The sequence below is a fragment of the Solanum lycopersicum genome, chromosome 9 (assembly GCF_036512215.1).
Source record: "Solanum lycopersicum chromosome 9, SLM_r2.1".
Lineage (NCBI taxonomy): Eukaryota > Viridiplantae > Streptophyta > Magnoliopsida > Solanales > Solanaceae > Solanum > Solanum lycopersicum.
Window position 1 is genome coordinate 42,685,320 of NC_090808.1, and position 17,412 is coordinate 42,702,731.

Below are 17,412 nucleotides of genomic sequence, written 5' to 3' on the forward strand. Positions count from 1 at the left end.
GTAGGAGTTCTAAAAATATTTGCTCCTCCAAGCATAAGAAGGAGTATTGATACATCTCAAGTATATATTTCAGAGAATACACTTCAACATTACACTTAGGAGGTAGTTAGTCTGTTAAAAGTATTGTTGAGAAGTTAGTTACATTCTAGAGCTAAGTTAAAAGGAGATGGGTAAGTATAAATATTTAAGAAGTGAAGTTCCTTCTTTATTCCTCTAAAGTGAATTCTTAGAAAATGTTTTCTTGGAAAATAAGTGAATTTCTAACTTATTTTCTCATTTTTTGGTTGGTCAGTAAATAATATTTTTTTAACATTTGGTTGGTGAATGAAAATTTTTTTCCAGAAAATATTTTTTATTTCTGACTTTAGACTAGAAAATAAAGTTTAGAAAAATACTTTCTAATCCGAAATTCAACCCCGATGAGTGATCACCCTTAGCACGAACTAAGACAGACCCCGATGACCGTTCAAAAATTTGACCCAGAGATCTGATCCAGATTTTCAACCGAGGAATATATTTTCACAAAGTGGGGTGGGGTTAAAAATGAATTTTTGTTAATTTAAAATTTTTCAAAAAACAATTTTTAAAAAATAGATATATTTGACGATGGTATCCTGGATGGGGTTAGCTGTGTGGGGGGGGGTAGGGGGTGGCATGTAAAATAAATTTCTTTTAAATTCAAAATGTTTTCCAAAAAGAAAATTAACGGGGTCACTTAGGTGGGACTGGTGGGAGGGTAGGGGTGGGGGTGCGTAAAAATAATTTTTTTAAAAACTCGAAATATTTTTTAAAAGAACATTTTTTTTAAAAAATTAACTGGACGGCAGAGGAAGGGGGGATGGGTAGCGTAAAAGTTAATTTTATTAAAAATTCAAAATATTTTTTAAAAGTATTGTTTTGTAAATTTAAAAGCAAATTAATTTTTTTTTTGACAGGGAAGGTCAGGTACAACGTACAAACAGTGTCGAAACCAAGATTTTCAATAAGATGCTTCAAAACTTGTAGAATAGACACACGAAGTAGCCAAAGGAAGTTTGACATCTACATATATACCTAAAAGAATATTTTTACCATTTATGAATAATATAATTTCCCATCGAAAAGAAAAGCCCCTTACAATAAGGTGGTTCGGCCCCTAGGTACATGGGGTAAGATAATGAAAAAAAAATATTGAATGATGAAATAAAATTTTGAAAAATATTTCTCTTAATTTTTTAAGATCTGTCATTTTTCTTAAATTTGAGAAAAATAAGCATCAAAAAATTGAAAAAAATTGCATGTTCTCCTTCGTACCAAACACACCCTAATATGGAAAGGTTTTCTTCCCTAAAGACAAATAAGCTATTCAAGGTTTCTGTCATTTGAGGTCTCCTTCCATCAAATTCAAGTATAGAATTCTCTCCTGCACGGACAATCACAGATGTAATCAACAATTTGCCATTATTGTACAGTATATCATTACAAGGAACCATCAGTATTCTCACTACTTATTACCAGGAAATTGCACAAATATTGCACTACAATGCTTTCAAAGCCAGCCACTATCAACAACATTTAAAATTTGATTTACCAAACAAAGAAAAGTTGCTCATTCACCATATGTCCTCGAAAACCATAAAACTGTCACCAACCATACTTTCCCTGTGTTTGAGCTTTTGTCTGCATCCCCTTGGCCCGTCGCTCTGACAGCTCCATTTCTTTTTGTTTCATATCGAAGTATAAAGTACTAATTTGATGCTTTCTTTTGAGCAGCTTAGAAGGCTTTCCCTTGCTCGAAACAGGCTACAACAAATAAAATGTACATGTGAGAAACTTAACACTTATCATCCTTGATAATTGACAAGAGGAAAGGAAAAAAGGAGAAAGTACAGCCTATAATTGGAACATCTCACCTGATTTATTCCCTTCTCCTTTTCATTAACACCAGTACATTAGTTACAATCAATATTTGGTTAATTATCAACCATAAAAATAAAAATGGACATTGATTGTTAAATACAGGTATAGATAATCAAAATCAGTTTAACAAGTCTAACCAGACAGACCCAAAAGCCACCACCAGCCTTCATTCCTTAAATGGAGGCAGGAGAAACATAATGAGACAAGATAAAGATCAATCTCAAGTACCTTTAAAGTCATGTAAACTATATCACAACAGCTCAGTGCACTACATTTAAGTTTAAAAACAAGCAAATAGAAAAAAGATTCTTATATCACCACACCATATAAGCAAATAAAGACAGATAATGCTTTCAGCAGGATTGATTCACTATGCATGTCAAAGAGATTCGGCTATATGGCAGTAGATGCTATTTCGGGTAAGGACAAGAAACAACAGCATTTTGTCCTCATTGCCCGGTTGCTAGACAATTATGGAGGTTATTCCTAAGCATTTGGTGAGAAGTTGGCATTGGTAAGGCCATGGTCAATAAAGGACCTTCTGCTGGCAGCACGACAAGGGAGACAAAGAGGCTAAGGAAAATTGGGAGAACCACTCCAGTCTCTGTAGTTCGGATATTATAAGAAAAGGAACAGTAGAATCTTTGACGATAAGGCTACAGCGATACTAATGACAAAAATACAGTTGTTTTGGACTTTTGGCCAGTGTATATATATGAAGAAAGCAACACGATAGACTTTATTAGCTCTGTACAGCATTGATATTGTACAGGGGTTTCCGCCTTCTTTTGAACTGCCCACCATCAACATAGTTCCTGGATCTTGTAAATGAAACATTTACCTTTAACTAAACAAAAAAAAGAATTCTGTATTTTGCTCACAGGATCCATCTCATTTGTGCTGCATAGATTGGTGATATGCAGATACGAACCCAAGAATTGAAAACCACGGGGACACCATTATCTTAACATAGGCACTAGCAAAACATACAATGATTATTGAGGGATAATATTGTGACCAACTGATGTGAACAGTAGTGAAAATATAAATATATAGGTTAAATATGAGTTCTAAGCTAATAAGTACTTATATTTTAGCTTTGTTGTAACAGTTGATTGTGATAGCTCTGTGGTCAAGGGTGTGCTGAAGATACATGTTGAATGGAAGTTTCAATCCCCCATATGCATCACTTTTATTGTTATTATAGCCCTTTAAAATCAAAAAGAAAAAATAAAAACAAAAATGTGCTATTCCAAGATAGATCTTGCGTCACATGTGTGGACGCAGCAGCTTCAACCGACACCCCAAAGTGCAATTCTGTTTGTACGAGTGTAGAGTTATATATATTTGTTCGTCAAAGCATATATACATAAATTTTTCAAAGTTAACGGATGCACATCAGCACATGCACCCTCACCTACATAAGTAGGTCCGCCTCTGTGAGGATGGTAAAAAATTCCATAATAAATTATGCTCAAATTCCCACTGGTTGAAATTGATTGCATTCTATATAAAACTGTCAGGTTCTCTGTTCTTGTAAATCGAGAACCAGTGGGGGGTTTAACATAAGAAAAGGGATTGAGGCAAGGAGATCCACTGTCTCCTTTCCTGTTTATTCTGGATATGGAAGGCTGACAGCTTGATGAAAGTAGCAACACATGATAGGATTCCAAGTGCTTCAAAAGACCCTAATTGAGAAAGCAGCTCTCAGGCACATCTCCCTAGGCAAATTTTCAGAAGTCCCTTCTGGGCTTTTGAATTCCTTTCCGGTGGTCTTCTACCAACGGGGAGACTCCACTTTTCCTTCTAAACACTTCTACTAATCTCTTCCTTTTCTTCCAGAAATGGATTGCTTACTTTTTTTCAGAACAGGGGTAAAGCTTTTTGTTATCACAGCTTCCTTCTCAGACACAGATACCTGTTTTGATTGGGTAGAGAGATCGAGACCCCCATTGAGGAGGATGTCAATTAGCAGGGGAGTTCTTTTATGGCTGTGCAAAAGGATGCAAGAAGCCTCGGGCAATGAGGGGAAAATCTTTAAACCATGGAGATGCAGAGATATGCCAACCTACATTTACTGCACTCAAAAGTTCAACAAATATGGTCGCTACATCTCAATAATAGCTGTTAAGGGCCAGAACAGAACAGTCATCATTCTTCCAGAGAATCAATTTAATAAGGGGTGGAGGAGACTGATCCACAAAATTGAAGATTTTATTAATAAAGTGTCAAATACACATGGCACTTTTATTACAGAAGGGGATACAAGGTGGAACACTATTGTTGTGTGTGTGTGTGTGGTGGGGGGTGGCTAATTACAAAGCTTAAATGGGAGCAGCGAAGGCTTAAGTTAGAAACGAACCCATGAACGTGGCAAAATTTGTCGGTCAGGACTCAGGAGGATAATGCTCTGCTGCGAAGATGTTTGGTTGGGAGATTCATTGGAGGAGAAGAGGCCCCAACACGCAACGATGTAAGAAAATGGGCAGTTCAAACCTGGAAAGGAGTACCAAACATCCAGGTGTATGACATGAATGTGTTCAATTTCCTTTTTGAGGTTCAGTCAAGAAGAGCAACATAACATATTATGATGGGAGAATGGAAGAGACAACCAAATTCTCAAACTGGACTGGTGGCATCCAACAAAGGGAGTTTTTCCTGATACAACAAAATTCGATTGGTATTGGATCAAGGTCTTGGGACTTCCTCTGCATCATTGGAACTCTGAAACAGATGAGAAAGATAGGAGACAAATGTGGAGGCTGGCTGAAGAATGAAGAAGAAACGGAGCTCAAAAACCACTTACGGTGGGCCAGAATCCGAGTTAAAGGGCCTAGAGAAAAAATCCCAACATCCATTGAAGTCGAGGACGAAAACCTAGTTTTTTCAATGCCGGTATGGTGTGAAGAACCAGCAACCTACTGGAAAAAATACGGGAGAAAATGACTGTTGAAATTAGTAGCCAAGTAGAGAGGTCAAATCCTAGTATATCTAGAGATGCAGAGGTAATTCACCAAAAAGGAAGAGAGGATGCAGAGAGATACATTACATATATCAATGTATACAAAAAAGGAGTGTCCTTTGCTGGCACAAGGCATGTGTCCACGGTTGGGACCTTTTCAAGAGAGATTGAATTGAGTTGGGGGTTCCAGTAGTAGTAGTGGTGGACAGCTGGAAAAAGGAGTTAGGGAAGAAAGAGAAAAGACCCTTTCATTTAAGTGGAGGGCCAGATGGTGAAAAGCCCATTCCCTTTAAATCAAATGAACTGAAGGATTAAATAGATCCAAAAGAATTGGACCCAGAACAAGAACAAAAGCTCTTCATAGAGACTTTGGTTGAGCTCATTAGTATGTCAAATTAAGAAACATGCCGTTGTTCTAACTTCTTAAAATTCGAAGATGAGGGAGAACTGGATGTGACAGGAGTAACAACAATGGAAAAAAGGGAGAAAGAGCAGGACAATCAACTACAACCACATGCGAAAATTCAGGAGGAAGAGGGATCAATAAGGGAGAAAAATCCAACTCAAATTAATGGAGAAGGAGAGATGGATTTTTCAAATTCACTCTTGGTTATGTGTGCAGAGCCAGAACCTTTACAGGTTGACAATAGCACACATGAGGAAGACTTGACTGCACATACCACGGAATGAATCCAAGCGAACATGATAAAATTACGTCAATAATTGGTGTCAATTTTAAAGGATGCAAAAAGGAAGCGTATACTATGTTAGCTAAGACAGACCAAAGGAGGGAAAAGGAGACTGGAAAAGGGGAGAAGATGAAGACAATAAAATCTAACAATGATGTCCCAAAAGAGGTGAGAAATTTGTTCTTTGATATGAATTTCAAAGACGGGGAACCAAGATCTAGTGGAAGGCTTTTAACTCTAACCAATCAGTGAGACTGAAAATAATCTCATGGAATGTGAGGGAGCTGAATGGGAGGGATAAAAAGGACACTGTTAGAAAGCTAATACATTAGTGGGAGGCAGATATTTATGTATTAGTTGAGACAAAGCTGGAGGGTAATATCGATGGACTAATACCGAAGATATGGGAAAATAGATGGATGGGAGAAGTTCATAAGGAGGCAATGAGGAGCAGTGGGGGGATTGCAATTTTGTGGGATAAAAGGGTATGAAAGGGGGAACTGGTGGAGATTGGCAGGCAAAGCTTAACTAAGAAATTCACAGGGGTACGTGAAGAATTCAATTGGCACATAACTGCAGCATATGTTGATTGTAGTAGAGAGATCAGAAAGGTATTCTGGAGGAATTGGAAGCCATCATAGTAAGGATTGTAGGACCATGGATAGTTTGCGGAGATTTTAATGTTACTAGACACCCATCAGAGAGAACAAACTGCCGCAGACTTACTGGTGCTATGACAGAATTTTCCTCTTGTATTCAGGAGTTGGGAGTTGATTGATCCTCCTTTATTTGGAGGATCTTATACTTGGAGAAGAGGGGACAATCAAATGAGTGCTTGAAGAATTGATATATTTCTTCATTGTGCACAATAAGGAGAAAGCTTCATTCACATCAAACAAAATGTACTACCAAAGTTAACATCTGATCGTAATCCTATTATGCTATCATGTGGTGGTTGGGAATGGAAAAAATCTTATTTTAAACTTGAATCTTGGTGGTTGGAGGTAGAGGGATTCAAAGACAAGGTAAAGGAATGGTGGGATTCTTTCAACATTGAGGAGAGAGCAGGATATATATTAGCTGAGAAATTGAAACTGTTAAAGGTAAAGATGAAAGAATGGAGCAAAGAAAACAAAGGTAACTGGAAGCATAGAAAAGAAGACATTTTAAGGTAGATATCTAATTGGGAGATAATACAAGAACACAGAGTCAAGAAACAGGAGATAGCATGGAAACAAAGATTCAAGGTACAATGGTTGAAACATGGAGACAAGAATACAAAGTTTTTCCACAGAATCGCCACCTCTAATAAGAGGTTCAATAGTATGGAACAACTTGATGTAGAAGGTAACATTGTGAAAGATCCAGCTGTGATCAAGGAGGCTGTCCAAAATTTCTACATAAATTTATACAAGGAAGCTGAACACTGGAGGCCTGATCTGAACATTCAAGATGTTAATATGAAAATAGAGGTCTGGGGACAAGAATTTGAAAGTACAGAACAGAAGTTCACTAATGAAGTTGTTGTGGAGATACATTAATGAGGAAAGAGCTCTATGGAAGGAAGCGATTATGGCCAACTATGGTGAGCTCAATCTTTGGTGCTCAGAGATTGTCAAGAAAATCTTATGGGCTAGGGGTATGGAGAATAATCAGATTCCTATGGACTTTTTTTGATAAAGAGATCCCTATGGACTTCAATGGAGGAAAACCTGGTACTCAAAGTAGGTAATGACAACAAGAATAAATATTGGAGAGAAGGTTGGATTGATCCCCTGTGTGAGGTTTAACCATATCTTTTCTCAATCTGCAACAATCCTGATTTCAGAGTAGGTGAATGTTGGAGAAAACAGGATTGGGACCTCTCCTTCAGGAGATTACTAAATGATTGGGAAGTGGGGAGTGTGGCCTCATTGTTGGAGATGCTAGGAGGCTACCACATCATAACAGATGCACCAAATAGGACCATCTAGAGACATACTAAAGATGGGAATATTACTGATAATAATGCATATAGGAGAGTGGTGGTGGTGTTTTCTATACATTTGGAATAGCATATGGAAGGGTCTGACTCCAACCAAAGTGAATTGCTTCACTTGGTGTTATGAGAAGAAATTGCTTAACTCAACAAGTGCTCTAGAGAAAAGGAGTGCAACTACTGCCAGGTGCTTTCTTTGCAATTCAACAGGGGAAACAAATAAGCACTTGATCCTACACTACAAGTTCACTACTCAACTCTGGGAGTTGTTCATCAACATCACCAGCTCGTTGGACTACGCTGGAACACACCTCTGATCTACTGAACTGTTGGACTAAAAAAAAGGTACCAAAACTCAGAAGAGATGGTGGAAATTACTACATTCATACATATGCTGGTTTGTGTGGAAAGAAAGAAATGGCAGATGATTGGAATATATCTCCAATTCCATTCACAAAGTAAAATGGAATTGTTTAGTAGCTTTACATTTTTGGTGTAAACAACTTAGTACAGAGGATGCGGATCAAACTACAGATTTAATAGGGTGTTTGTAAGTCTGTTTTGGTTATGGTTGTAATCCCTTTTTGAAGGTGGCCAGCATCTGCTTAATGCTAAAGAATACAAGAACATACTTAGTGTACTCCCACGGAGTAGGGTCTGGAGAAGATAGTGTACAGCTACCTCTAGCTCAGAGGTGACGTAGAGAGGTTGTTCTCCGATAGACCCTCGACTCAAAACAAAAACAGTTTTGAACATTAATGTTGAAGAATACAATTAACCAGTTATCATAAATTGCAAATCAATAAGTGAAGAGAAGCGGAAAAATGAAAAAATACTTACATTTTAATATCAATGCAGCAAGAGAAAATCAGGAAACTAGTGCAGCACATACAAAAGAGGAAATCAAAATGAAAAGCGGGGAAAGCCATGTCCCACAAGAAAGCACAAGCGTCACCTGAGGTGTTGCCGACCCTGGCAAATCATGAGGATCACTTTTAAAGATTTTAGTTCACCTAAAGAATCAGTTTTATGATCCGTTTGGCCACAACAATTTCACTTCGTTTGAAAATCACCAGTTGGCCATAAAAATTCCATATACAATTTGAAGTTGTATTTAGAATTTGAAAAACACACAAACCTAGTTTTCACTTTATAAATTTTTTCTTTTCAAATTTATGGGGTCCTGAGCTATAAGCCTTGGCTAAACCTCCTAATTTTCTTATTTTTATAACTAAGCTCATTTGAAATATATTTCACGTTTTTTAAAAAGTACATCCAAAATCCAAATAACTATTACAAAAAGTATGGTCAAACAACTCCAACTCCAACTCTAACCTTGGAAAATCCAAACAATTTGGGGAAAGAATTGATGGCCAAATGCCCACTTAGAAACACGAAGTATGCAAAAAATATGAGGATTAGAAAAAACTTGTGGTTTAAATGATATCCCTGTAGAGGTTTATAAGTGCCTCAAAGAGACAATTGTATAGCTAACCAAGTATTCATTGCAAAATTAATGTGCATGAATGTCAAACAAGTGGTTAGAATATTAAGAATAGAGGAGATATTCAAAGAGCTTACTACCATCTTTTTGAAGCTTTGAGACATGCGTGGAAACTTAGTGAGAAAAAAGTGATAAAGAGTATACGTTAGGAAATAACAAGGATAATAGAAAAGAAAACAAGGTTAAATCCCATGCTTGGAAGATCTATCGCAGAGACTGATTTTGTTAATAAGCTCATGAAAACTTTTAATGAGAGAAATATTGATCTCCGCATAATGTACAGTCTACAGTGTCATAAAAAGGGCTCCCGTTGGTGCTTGAAAAGAAAGACTATATGAAAATTACATAAATTCCAAAAACGTATATACAAAGAGGTGAACAGAAGTGTGACAACACTGGAAGAGTACATGAGTGCTCGTGAAACCAAAGCACAACCGCTTAACAAAACACAACACAACTCCAGGAAAACCTAATGGGCAATCATTGAGTCCACGGCCCATAAAACAGGTGATGGTCGTGGAGTTGGTCGCAGAAATCTATAGGTGGAACTTACGTTAATTGTTTAGAATTCTATTTTCTTGGACAATTAGAAATAGGTATATTGGCTTCACTTGTAAAAGAAGAGGGGAGAATTGTAGTAGTCAAGATTTTTTAGTAGTTAGTTGTAGTAGTTCTTTTCATCCAAAGTTTACAGTTTTTATAGTTCTTGAATATAGGCTTCAACTTTATCAAGCTTTCAACCTTTTTTGAATCTTTATTCTTCTGATTTCTTTATTAGTATGAGTAGCTAAATTTGGTATTCATATCCTCTACTGAGGTTGTGAAACACAATGACATTGTGTAGTTCATAAGGTTTTCTGGAAATCACATACTACCAGGAGGGTTACATATCAAACTTCTTTTCGTGCTTAATTAAACATTATAGTGGTTAATAATACTAACCTATAGCATAATATCTTAATCTACAGACTTGGAAGAGTGGTTAGGATTTGGTATAGGAAGATTTGCATGAACTCAAGGCGTTAACCTTTGTTTTATAGATTCACATTAGATATAATTGAATCTACTTAAGCATAATCAGTCGTTCTTATTGTCAATAATTCATATAATTGCAGAACCATCATATGTAGATAAATTGTTCATGAACTCGAAAGAGAGTGAGTGCATATCTATAATGAGTGCATATCTATAACCCCAAGGGCATGTATTGCATGATTATCGAAAGGAGAAAATAATCCATTGTTAGGACAAATTGCAAGCATACTTACAGACTTTCAGCATACTTACTTTCTATTTTATAACTTAATTAGCTACAATCAATCTCTACAACTGTTACACCGCTATAAGTTGAGTAATCATACTCATATATAAACATGAAGGAGTTTCCCAATATTCCATGTGGATTCAACCCTAACCTAGTTGGATAACTATATTGCATACGACCATGTTACATCAAAAGTGAGGTGTATCGAGAGAGTATTAGTTCTGTAATTCGACCCTAACCTAGTTGGATTACTATAATTGCATACAACCGCATTAGATCAAAAGTGAGGTGTACCTTGAGCATATCCGTTCAATAAAAATAATATTTTACTAGGAAAAGAATGTGTTAAAAAAGAATAATCTGTTGAAAAAGGGTATTTTTGACCCAAAAGTAACAATAGGGGCATATTAGGACCAAACCATCAGCAGGGGCATTTTTATTCAATTTTAGGGCATTTTGACCCAACTCCGCGTTAAATCAGTAGTAACACTAGAAACAAAATACTTTGAACAAACAACGCCAGAGGAAAATGCATAAGTGTTCACGTTCACATCAACTTAACTGAACTATATAATTAACAAATCCCTTTTTGCTAGTGCCTGAACACACCAACAAGATAAATGAATTAGAGCATCGTGCAAGAAGCAAGAGCAGGTATCTAAACTACAAGAGGAAATCTCAATCCTCCACTGGAACGTCATTTGCCAACTTTTTAATCTTAAGGACTAGAAGCTAGAATACAAGGCTTTCTCTTAAAAGGAAAAATTGACTAGAAACATGCATAATAACACTTGACCGAACAAGAAAACTATATCTCACAATGCTATAAGTTATCTAAATCTCTGAGATTCATTTATCCTGCTTAAAGTAAGCAGAAAGCATCATGACCAATTTGGATATTAAAAACTCAAAACTTAGCAGGACAGAGAGAAAGAAACAGAATCAAATAACAAAGACACATTCACAATGGTGTCCAAATACTCAAAATTAATATGCAGTGCTAAAAATCAACTATATTAAACTTTAAGCCTCTCATAATTTAGTTAGAGAATAAGTAACTTCATAGACATAGTGTAAGTGTACCTGGTAAGATGGCCCAAAGGCAATCCCAGTGAGCCTGCTTTGGTCTTCCCTTGGCCCATTCTTCATCAACTCATCCTGGTTCACCTCAACAATATTCTGTGGAGCGTCACTCCTGCCTCTCTTCCCAGGCAATCTAAATACAACTTCAGCCGTATCAGTAATTGTTGATGCTTCTGTTGCACTAGACCCATCAGTCCAATTATGACCATACTGTTCGTAACTAGTGTAAGCGCCATAATTACTGTCACACTCAACATAATTCACATTTGGTGGAGCCGCAGGAGAATGTTCACTAGCCCCATCATTATCATATCCAGCATACACTTCTTGGTTTACATAACCCTGTGCATTCCAATCAGCATTATGTTGTGAGGGACCATCAAAACCTCCCATTACACTCTGAAACGACCCATCAATCTGCTGGCTCTCACTGTAATCTGTATTGGAATTAACTAGAACTTCATTCGAACTAACTGGATCAGGAACAGGGACATCTGCTTGGATGGTGGATCTTCTTCCGGAGCCGGAACCCAAAACACCCAAAGTGTTAGAGTTCTTTGGAGCAGGAATAGTGGACAAAAATGATTTAACTGAAGATGTTTGAGCAAAAGACCGAGACCTTTTTCTTTGTTTTTCCTTTTCATCCTCATCTTCATCATCTTCATCCAGACTATAAGACTTGAGAGAAAAAGGGTTGACAGGAGGCTTAAATTGAACAACCCTTTTGGGTTTAGGATCTGAGGAATTGAGGAGTGGAGGATCTTCCATGGTGGTCTTTGGAGGTGGAAGGACAGAGAAAAGGGAAGAAGAAGAAGATGTGGTAATTCCAACATTAGGTGGGCGCAGTTGTTGATCATGGGAATTTGGTGCGGGAAGTGAAAGGAAAGAAGAAGTTGATTTTGGGGGAGGAAGCGTTACTTGTTCCTCTTCATCTGAAGAAGCATAGTTTGCACACAAAGATTCCATAGCAGAACAAGGTATGATTGATAATATCTCAACCGGACTCCGCCGCTTTCTAATTTCTATCACCTATTCATTTTCGTTCTTCCTATTGTTAGGGTTTCGCTTTTCACCATCTCACATCAACTAAATTATGAATTATCATTTAGATCATTCTTCAAGTTTTGTTTGGTTATATCATTTTGATTTTTAACTTGTAAAATCTTCATAATTTGTAAAACAATTACTTCAATTCTTTATATAATTTTATTAAATAAGTAAAAGTTTATCGTGTAATAATGTACTATTATAAAACTATTTTTGAATTTTTTCTTTTAAAAAAAAGACAATTATACACCTAAACAATATGCTAATGTTCTCGAAGTTTCATGTTCGAATAAGAAGATCCTACATGTGTAGAGCCAAGTCCAATGAAGAAGGTGTCTTATATTAATGGAATCCCCAGAATTATGTGGACAGAGAAGGAAGTTGGTAGAATGAACACTACTGAAAACTTACAATTTGCAGTGGTTGGCAAATTTTCATATAGCTGGCCAGAATTGAAGGAACTGAGGTTATTAATACTTAAAAAATGCAATATCAAAGGAGAATGCATGTTAGGGCTATTAAGGAATAGACATGTTTTGATGAGATTAGATTAGCAAACAGATTTCACCAATTTGATATCAAAGAAAATTTATTATTTATTAGCCAAGGACGGTTATTATTATGCTATGAGGTCTTTAATATATGATGCTAAATTTAAGGTGAATGAAGAAACTACTCACGCTATGGCATGGATATCTTTCGTTGACTTAAAACCCACCTATTTTGTGAAGAAAAGTAACACTTTTTCTGTTGCATCTGTGGTTGGTACACCTTTGAATCTTGGCATGGTTACAATTAACAAAACAAGGCCTAGTTGTGCTTTGGTTAAGGTGCAAGTGGATTTATTATTTGAATTTCCTAAGTTCGAGGAGAATGTAACAACCAGAAAATAACAATGCGAAGTAAGGCCTAAATATACCTAGAATGCCTAGATTAGACCGGATTCACACGGCTTGATGCACATGGAACCAGACCTCGGAACCCATGTACTAGCCAAGTCAACCTACTTGGTGAGTTAGTTGAGCTAGGCAAGGTTGAGAACCAACCATGTAGGGCACCCGAATTGAAGAGATTCACCCAGATGAGTTTTACAGGACTTAAAAGGGGTAATCTTAGCTTTAGAGGGTCTAGGGGTAAAATGGTCTTTTCCAAGCTAGGGTTAATATTGTAATTACCCTATGTATTTAATTAATTAATTAAAGAAGAGGGGCAATTCAGGTAGGGTTGGCTGAATTTGACCCTTTTTGCAAGTTAAGCTTCACCCGGGTTCGAACCAGTGGAAGCAACGTTTAGGTGGTTTAAATTGATGATTATAATCTAATTTTGTAGGGTCTTGGTTGTCATTTCGCTTACCCTAGAAAAAAAATCAGATTTTAAACAATTAAGAGAAGTCCTGATTTAACTAAGTCTCCACCTAATCTCCTAATCCTAAGCAAACTCATTCTCACGTATCTCTCTACTCTCACCTTAATTACACTATCACTCATCAGTAAAAAGAAGAGAACAGAACAAAAAAAATATGAAGTTCATCAAGAACTTGAACGCGCAAATTCAAAAGCAAAAATAAGCTTCAAAACGAAAAGCAAAACCCAAGTTTTCTACGAATTTTGCTTGTGATTTCGGTGGTGAACGTCGGCTTAGTGGGGGATTTTTGCAGCACATCAGAACATCTTTGAACGACTTCATGTATGGGTTCTCTTCCTTCATGGTCCCTTTCCCAAGAAACCTCTAAGGTTTAGACTATTCACAATCAAAAACTAAGGTTGTCCCCATTGCATGCCCCTGTTATTAGATCCTTTGAAAGATTCAAGTATGTGTTGATATGACTTCTGGTAGAAGATTTTAGGGCTGGTTGTGATTACGTGTTTTAATGTATATTCGGAATTATGTAGAAATGAAAGAGGTGTTCCGAAAACTTGAATTTTGTTAAGTTGTTTGTGCATGTGTGTGTTGTGAACTAGCCACACTTGAAGCTTGATATTGACATGTTAAAATGTTATGAATTATATGCGCGAATATGTTAAAATGTGATGTTCATATAAGTTCAAAGTTGCTGAATTAAATGATAATTTTTGAATGAAAGTAACCTTGAAGATGCAGCTAAAGATCTCCCTAAAAGTTATTCGAGATGTCTTAATATTTAACGTGAAAAAGGGTGAGAAAATGGACTGCAAAAAGGTGATCAAATTTTCGAAAGTAACCATGAAAACTCACCTAAATATGTATTAGATGCTACACGAAAATTGTCCTAAATCTAATATTTAGAAGTTGAGAAAATGGACTACAAAAAAGGGTGAACAAATTTCTAGCATTCTGGAAATTTGTTTTCAACAACCAACTGTAAAAAATGTTGCTTTTAAAAAAAAAAATTTAATGCATGAGGTTAGTGGGGATTGAACCCAAGACCTCACCATATACAAGATATAAAAAAATTAGATAATAAAATGTGGTAAGGGGGATTCGAAATGGGGTAAAGCTCAAGTGATCATTTAGGAGAAAAATGAAAGAATGGGCCTGTGGGGTTCGAACCCACAACCTCTTTGACATATGAAGGAGAGAGGAGAAAAATGTAATAAAGAAATAATAAAAATGAGGTGTGCGGGATTCGAACCCACAACCTCTTGCCCGAATGAGGAAGTTAAGAGAAATGCAATTAAAAATAAGGTGAGACTCTGGGGGTTCAATCCTACACCCTCTTAGTCTAACGAAGGGATTAAGTAAAGAAAGAAAAAGAAAAGAATGTGGGCGTGGGGATTCGATCTTGGGTCCCCCAGGCCGAAATGTTTAAGGCAAAAATCAAGATAAGAATGAAAGGAAGTGTAGGTATGGCAAATTGATCTCAGGTTCCCTAGCCAAAAGTTTATTTCAACGAAAATCATAAAGAAAATTTACTAAGTGCTATACAATGGATTTGAAATAGGGTTCCCTTGCCCAATTCCGTATTGACACATAAGTCTTACGTGATTAAATAATTAATAAATGTTGCCCATAGGAATCAAATTGAGACCTTGTCATACTTACAAGATGCATAAGTCTTATACCACATAATCTTGGGCAATATAAATCACTTAAATAAACTATGAATGAAGCCTCATGGCTTGTGTATGTGGACTCATAAGTCCAACATACATTTATAAAGTAAGTGAACCTAAGATGTTATGTGATGAATGATGAGACCCTAGAAGGGTTAAGTAAGAGTGTGAAACACGCTTAAAGGCCAAGTGCATTGACATATGATGCAATGAACATTCACGTAAAAAGGGATGATAAATTACGAAGGGCAAGTGTGCTAAGACAAATGAATGCGGTGACAACATGATAAAAGGCTAATGTGAAATATGAGAGCAATCCCAAACGAGCCTAAGTAAATAATACCAAAACGTACTCACCTATGAGAGGGTAAAGTTAATGAAGAGACCATTCTTTACGAACACTCTAATGAAAGTATTAAAGTTAATGCATACTTAATACTAATAATGAGATGAGAAATCATCTAATGAGCAATGATTCCCTCATGCTAGAAGCCAACTTCTATTATTTGTGAGATGAATGTAGTGAAACTTTATACTAAGAACTGATAGGCTAGCTATAAGTTGCGATTTCTTCTTTCGGGAAGGCAGAGATTCATGTAATTCTCATGAGATGAGATTGTCCATTAAGACGGGTATGGGTCTCCCTAAATCTTCTAGTCTTTGAACTATGCTTCCAACATACGAACTAGCCAGTGGTTTCCACCTAAGCGAGCTAGGTATGTTCTTAGTTTCACCTTGGCAAGTGACTCCACCTCTTTTCGGTGTGGGGAAGACACCGAATTTCATGATGCTCACATGAATAATGTCAGTTAAAGTTGAAGTTTCTCAAAGTATGAAAGATGATGAAATTAATGATACCAAAGATATTTGGATAAGATAATAAAGAGGTGAACTAGACTCAAGTAGTGACACTAGGTCATTCTTGGTCATTGCATAGTAAACCCGATGAAAGTCTTAAACTACATCCTAGGTATAAATGGTGTTTACACTAGCCAATGAATGAATGAAAGTGAAGTACATGAGAATGAGTGAAACAAACTCTATGTTTCTAAAAGTAGACTCCTAGTTGAGGTCCTGTATGTTGAGCCCTCATTTTGGGAAGTCTTAATGTCAAGTCCATGATTCTAAGGTCTCATGGCATATGAATGAATGATATAAAATATATTATATGCTATGTGCAATATGTTATGTGCTACATGCAATATGATATGTGCGGTGTGCAAAATAATATGTATGATTATGCATGTTACTCTCATAACATGACTTTCCTAATCAGATTTGGCAAGTCCACTAACTTGACTTTCCATAACTCATATCGTTAGGAGAGAGCTCTTCTATATCATGCATGTCCTTGGTGTGTGCTTGCATATACCCATACTTGGTACAAGTGTGTACTAATCCCATACAACTCTTTACTTTTAGGTGCAAACATAGGTGGACACTAGAGTTTACGAGACGATGTTGAAGCTATGCGGACGTGGAGCATTCATCCGGACTTGGTAGGCCCTCATGCTTTCAAGTACGCTTGCCCGTTATATTCCAACTTAGATGTAGGCTTGAGCTAGTTGAGTATGTTCCACTAGTGTTTCTTTTGTATTTACTTTCCAACATTGTATTAGTGCCATTTTGGAAACTCTATAGTTATGATTAGATCTTTCATTTGTATCTTGATTTAAATGGTTGTTGTGAACGCTTATGACTTAATGTAGATAGTATTATGCGAGATCAATGTTTTCCAATATAAGGTTTGAGTTAAGAAAAATTCAAATATTCCGCTAAAATTAACCTAGATTAATTAATGATGACGTATGTAGGCTTGTCTCCGACCTTTGTGGGGTCAACAACGCCGGTCTCGTCTGGGGTCTAGATTCAGGTCGTGACAAAGGTGGTATCATAGCTTTAGGTTAAATTTCAAGGGTAATAAGTTCAAATCAACCACATTGAGTTTTTTCTA

At 36.6% G+C, this 17,412-nt stretch overlaps 1 protein-coding gene across 1 annotated transcript; it reads right to left on the bottom strand.

The window, feature by feature from the left end:
- Positions 1-1,423: 1,423 nt before the first annotated feature.
- LOC101254330 (uncharacterized) lies at positions 1,424-13,034 on the bottom strand. The gene is made up of 2 exons (XM_004246974.5): positions 11,380-13,034; positions 1,424-1,782 (listed from the first exon to the last, which is right to left on the bottom strand). The coding sequence occupies exons 1-2, from the start codon at positions 12,343-12,345 to the stop codon at positions 1,624-1,626; spliced, it is 1,125 nt and encodes a 374-aa protein (XP_004247022.1). The 5' UTR covers positions 12,346-13,034; the 3' UTR covers positions 1,424-1,623.
- Positions 13,035-17,412: the final 4,378 nt, after the last annotated feature.

What these genes read in the sequence shown, in the direction of transcription:
- LOC101254330 (XM_004246974.5), bottom strand. Translation starts at nt 12,345, where the DNA reads ATGGAATCTTTGTGTGCAAACTATGCTTCTTCAGATGAAGAGGAACAA. An exon ending in CCTTTGGGCCATCTTACCAG is followed by an intron (nt 1,783 to 11,379) that starts GTACACTTACAC and finishes TATTTGTTGTAG; the next exon opens with CCTGTTTCGAGCAAGGGAAA.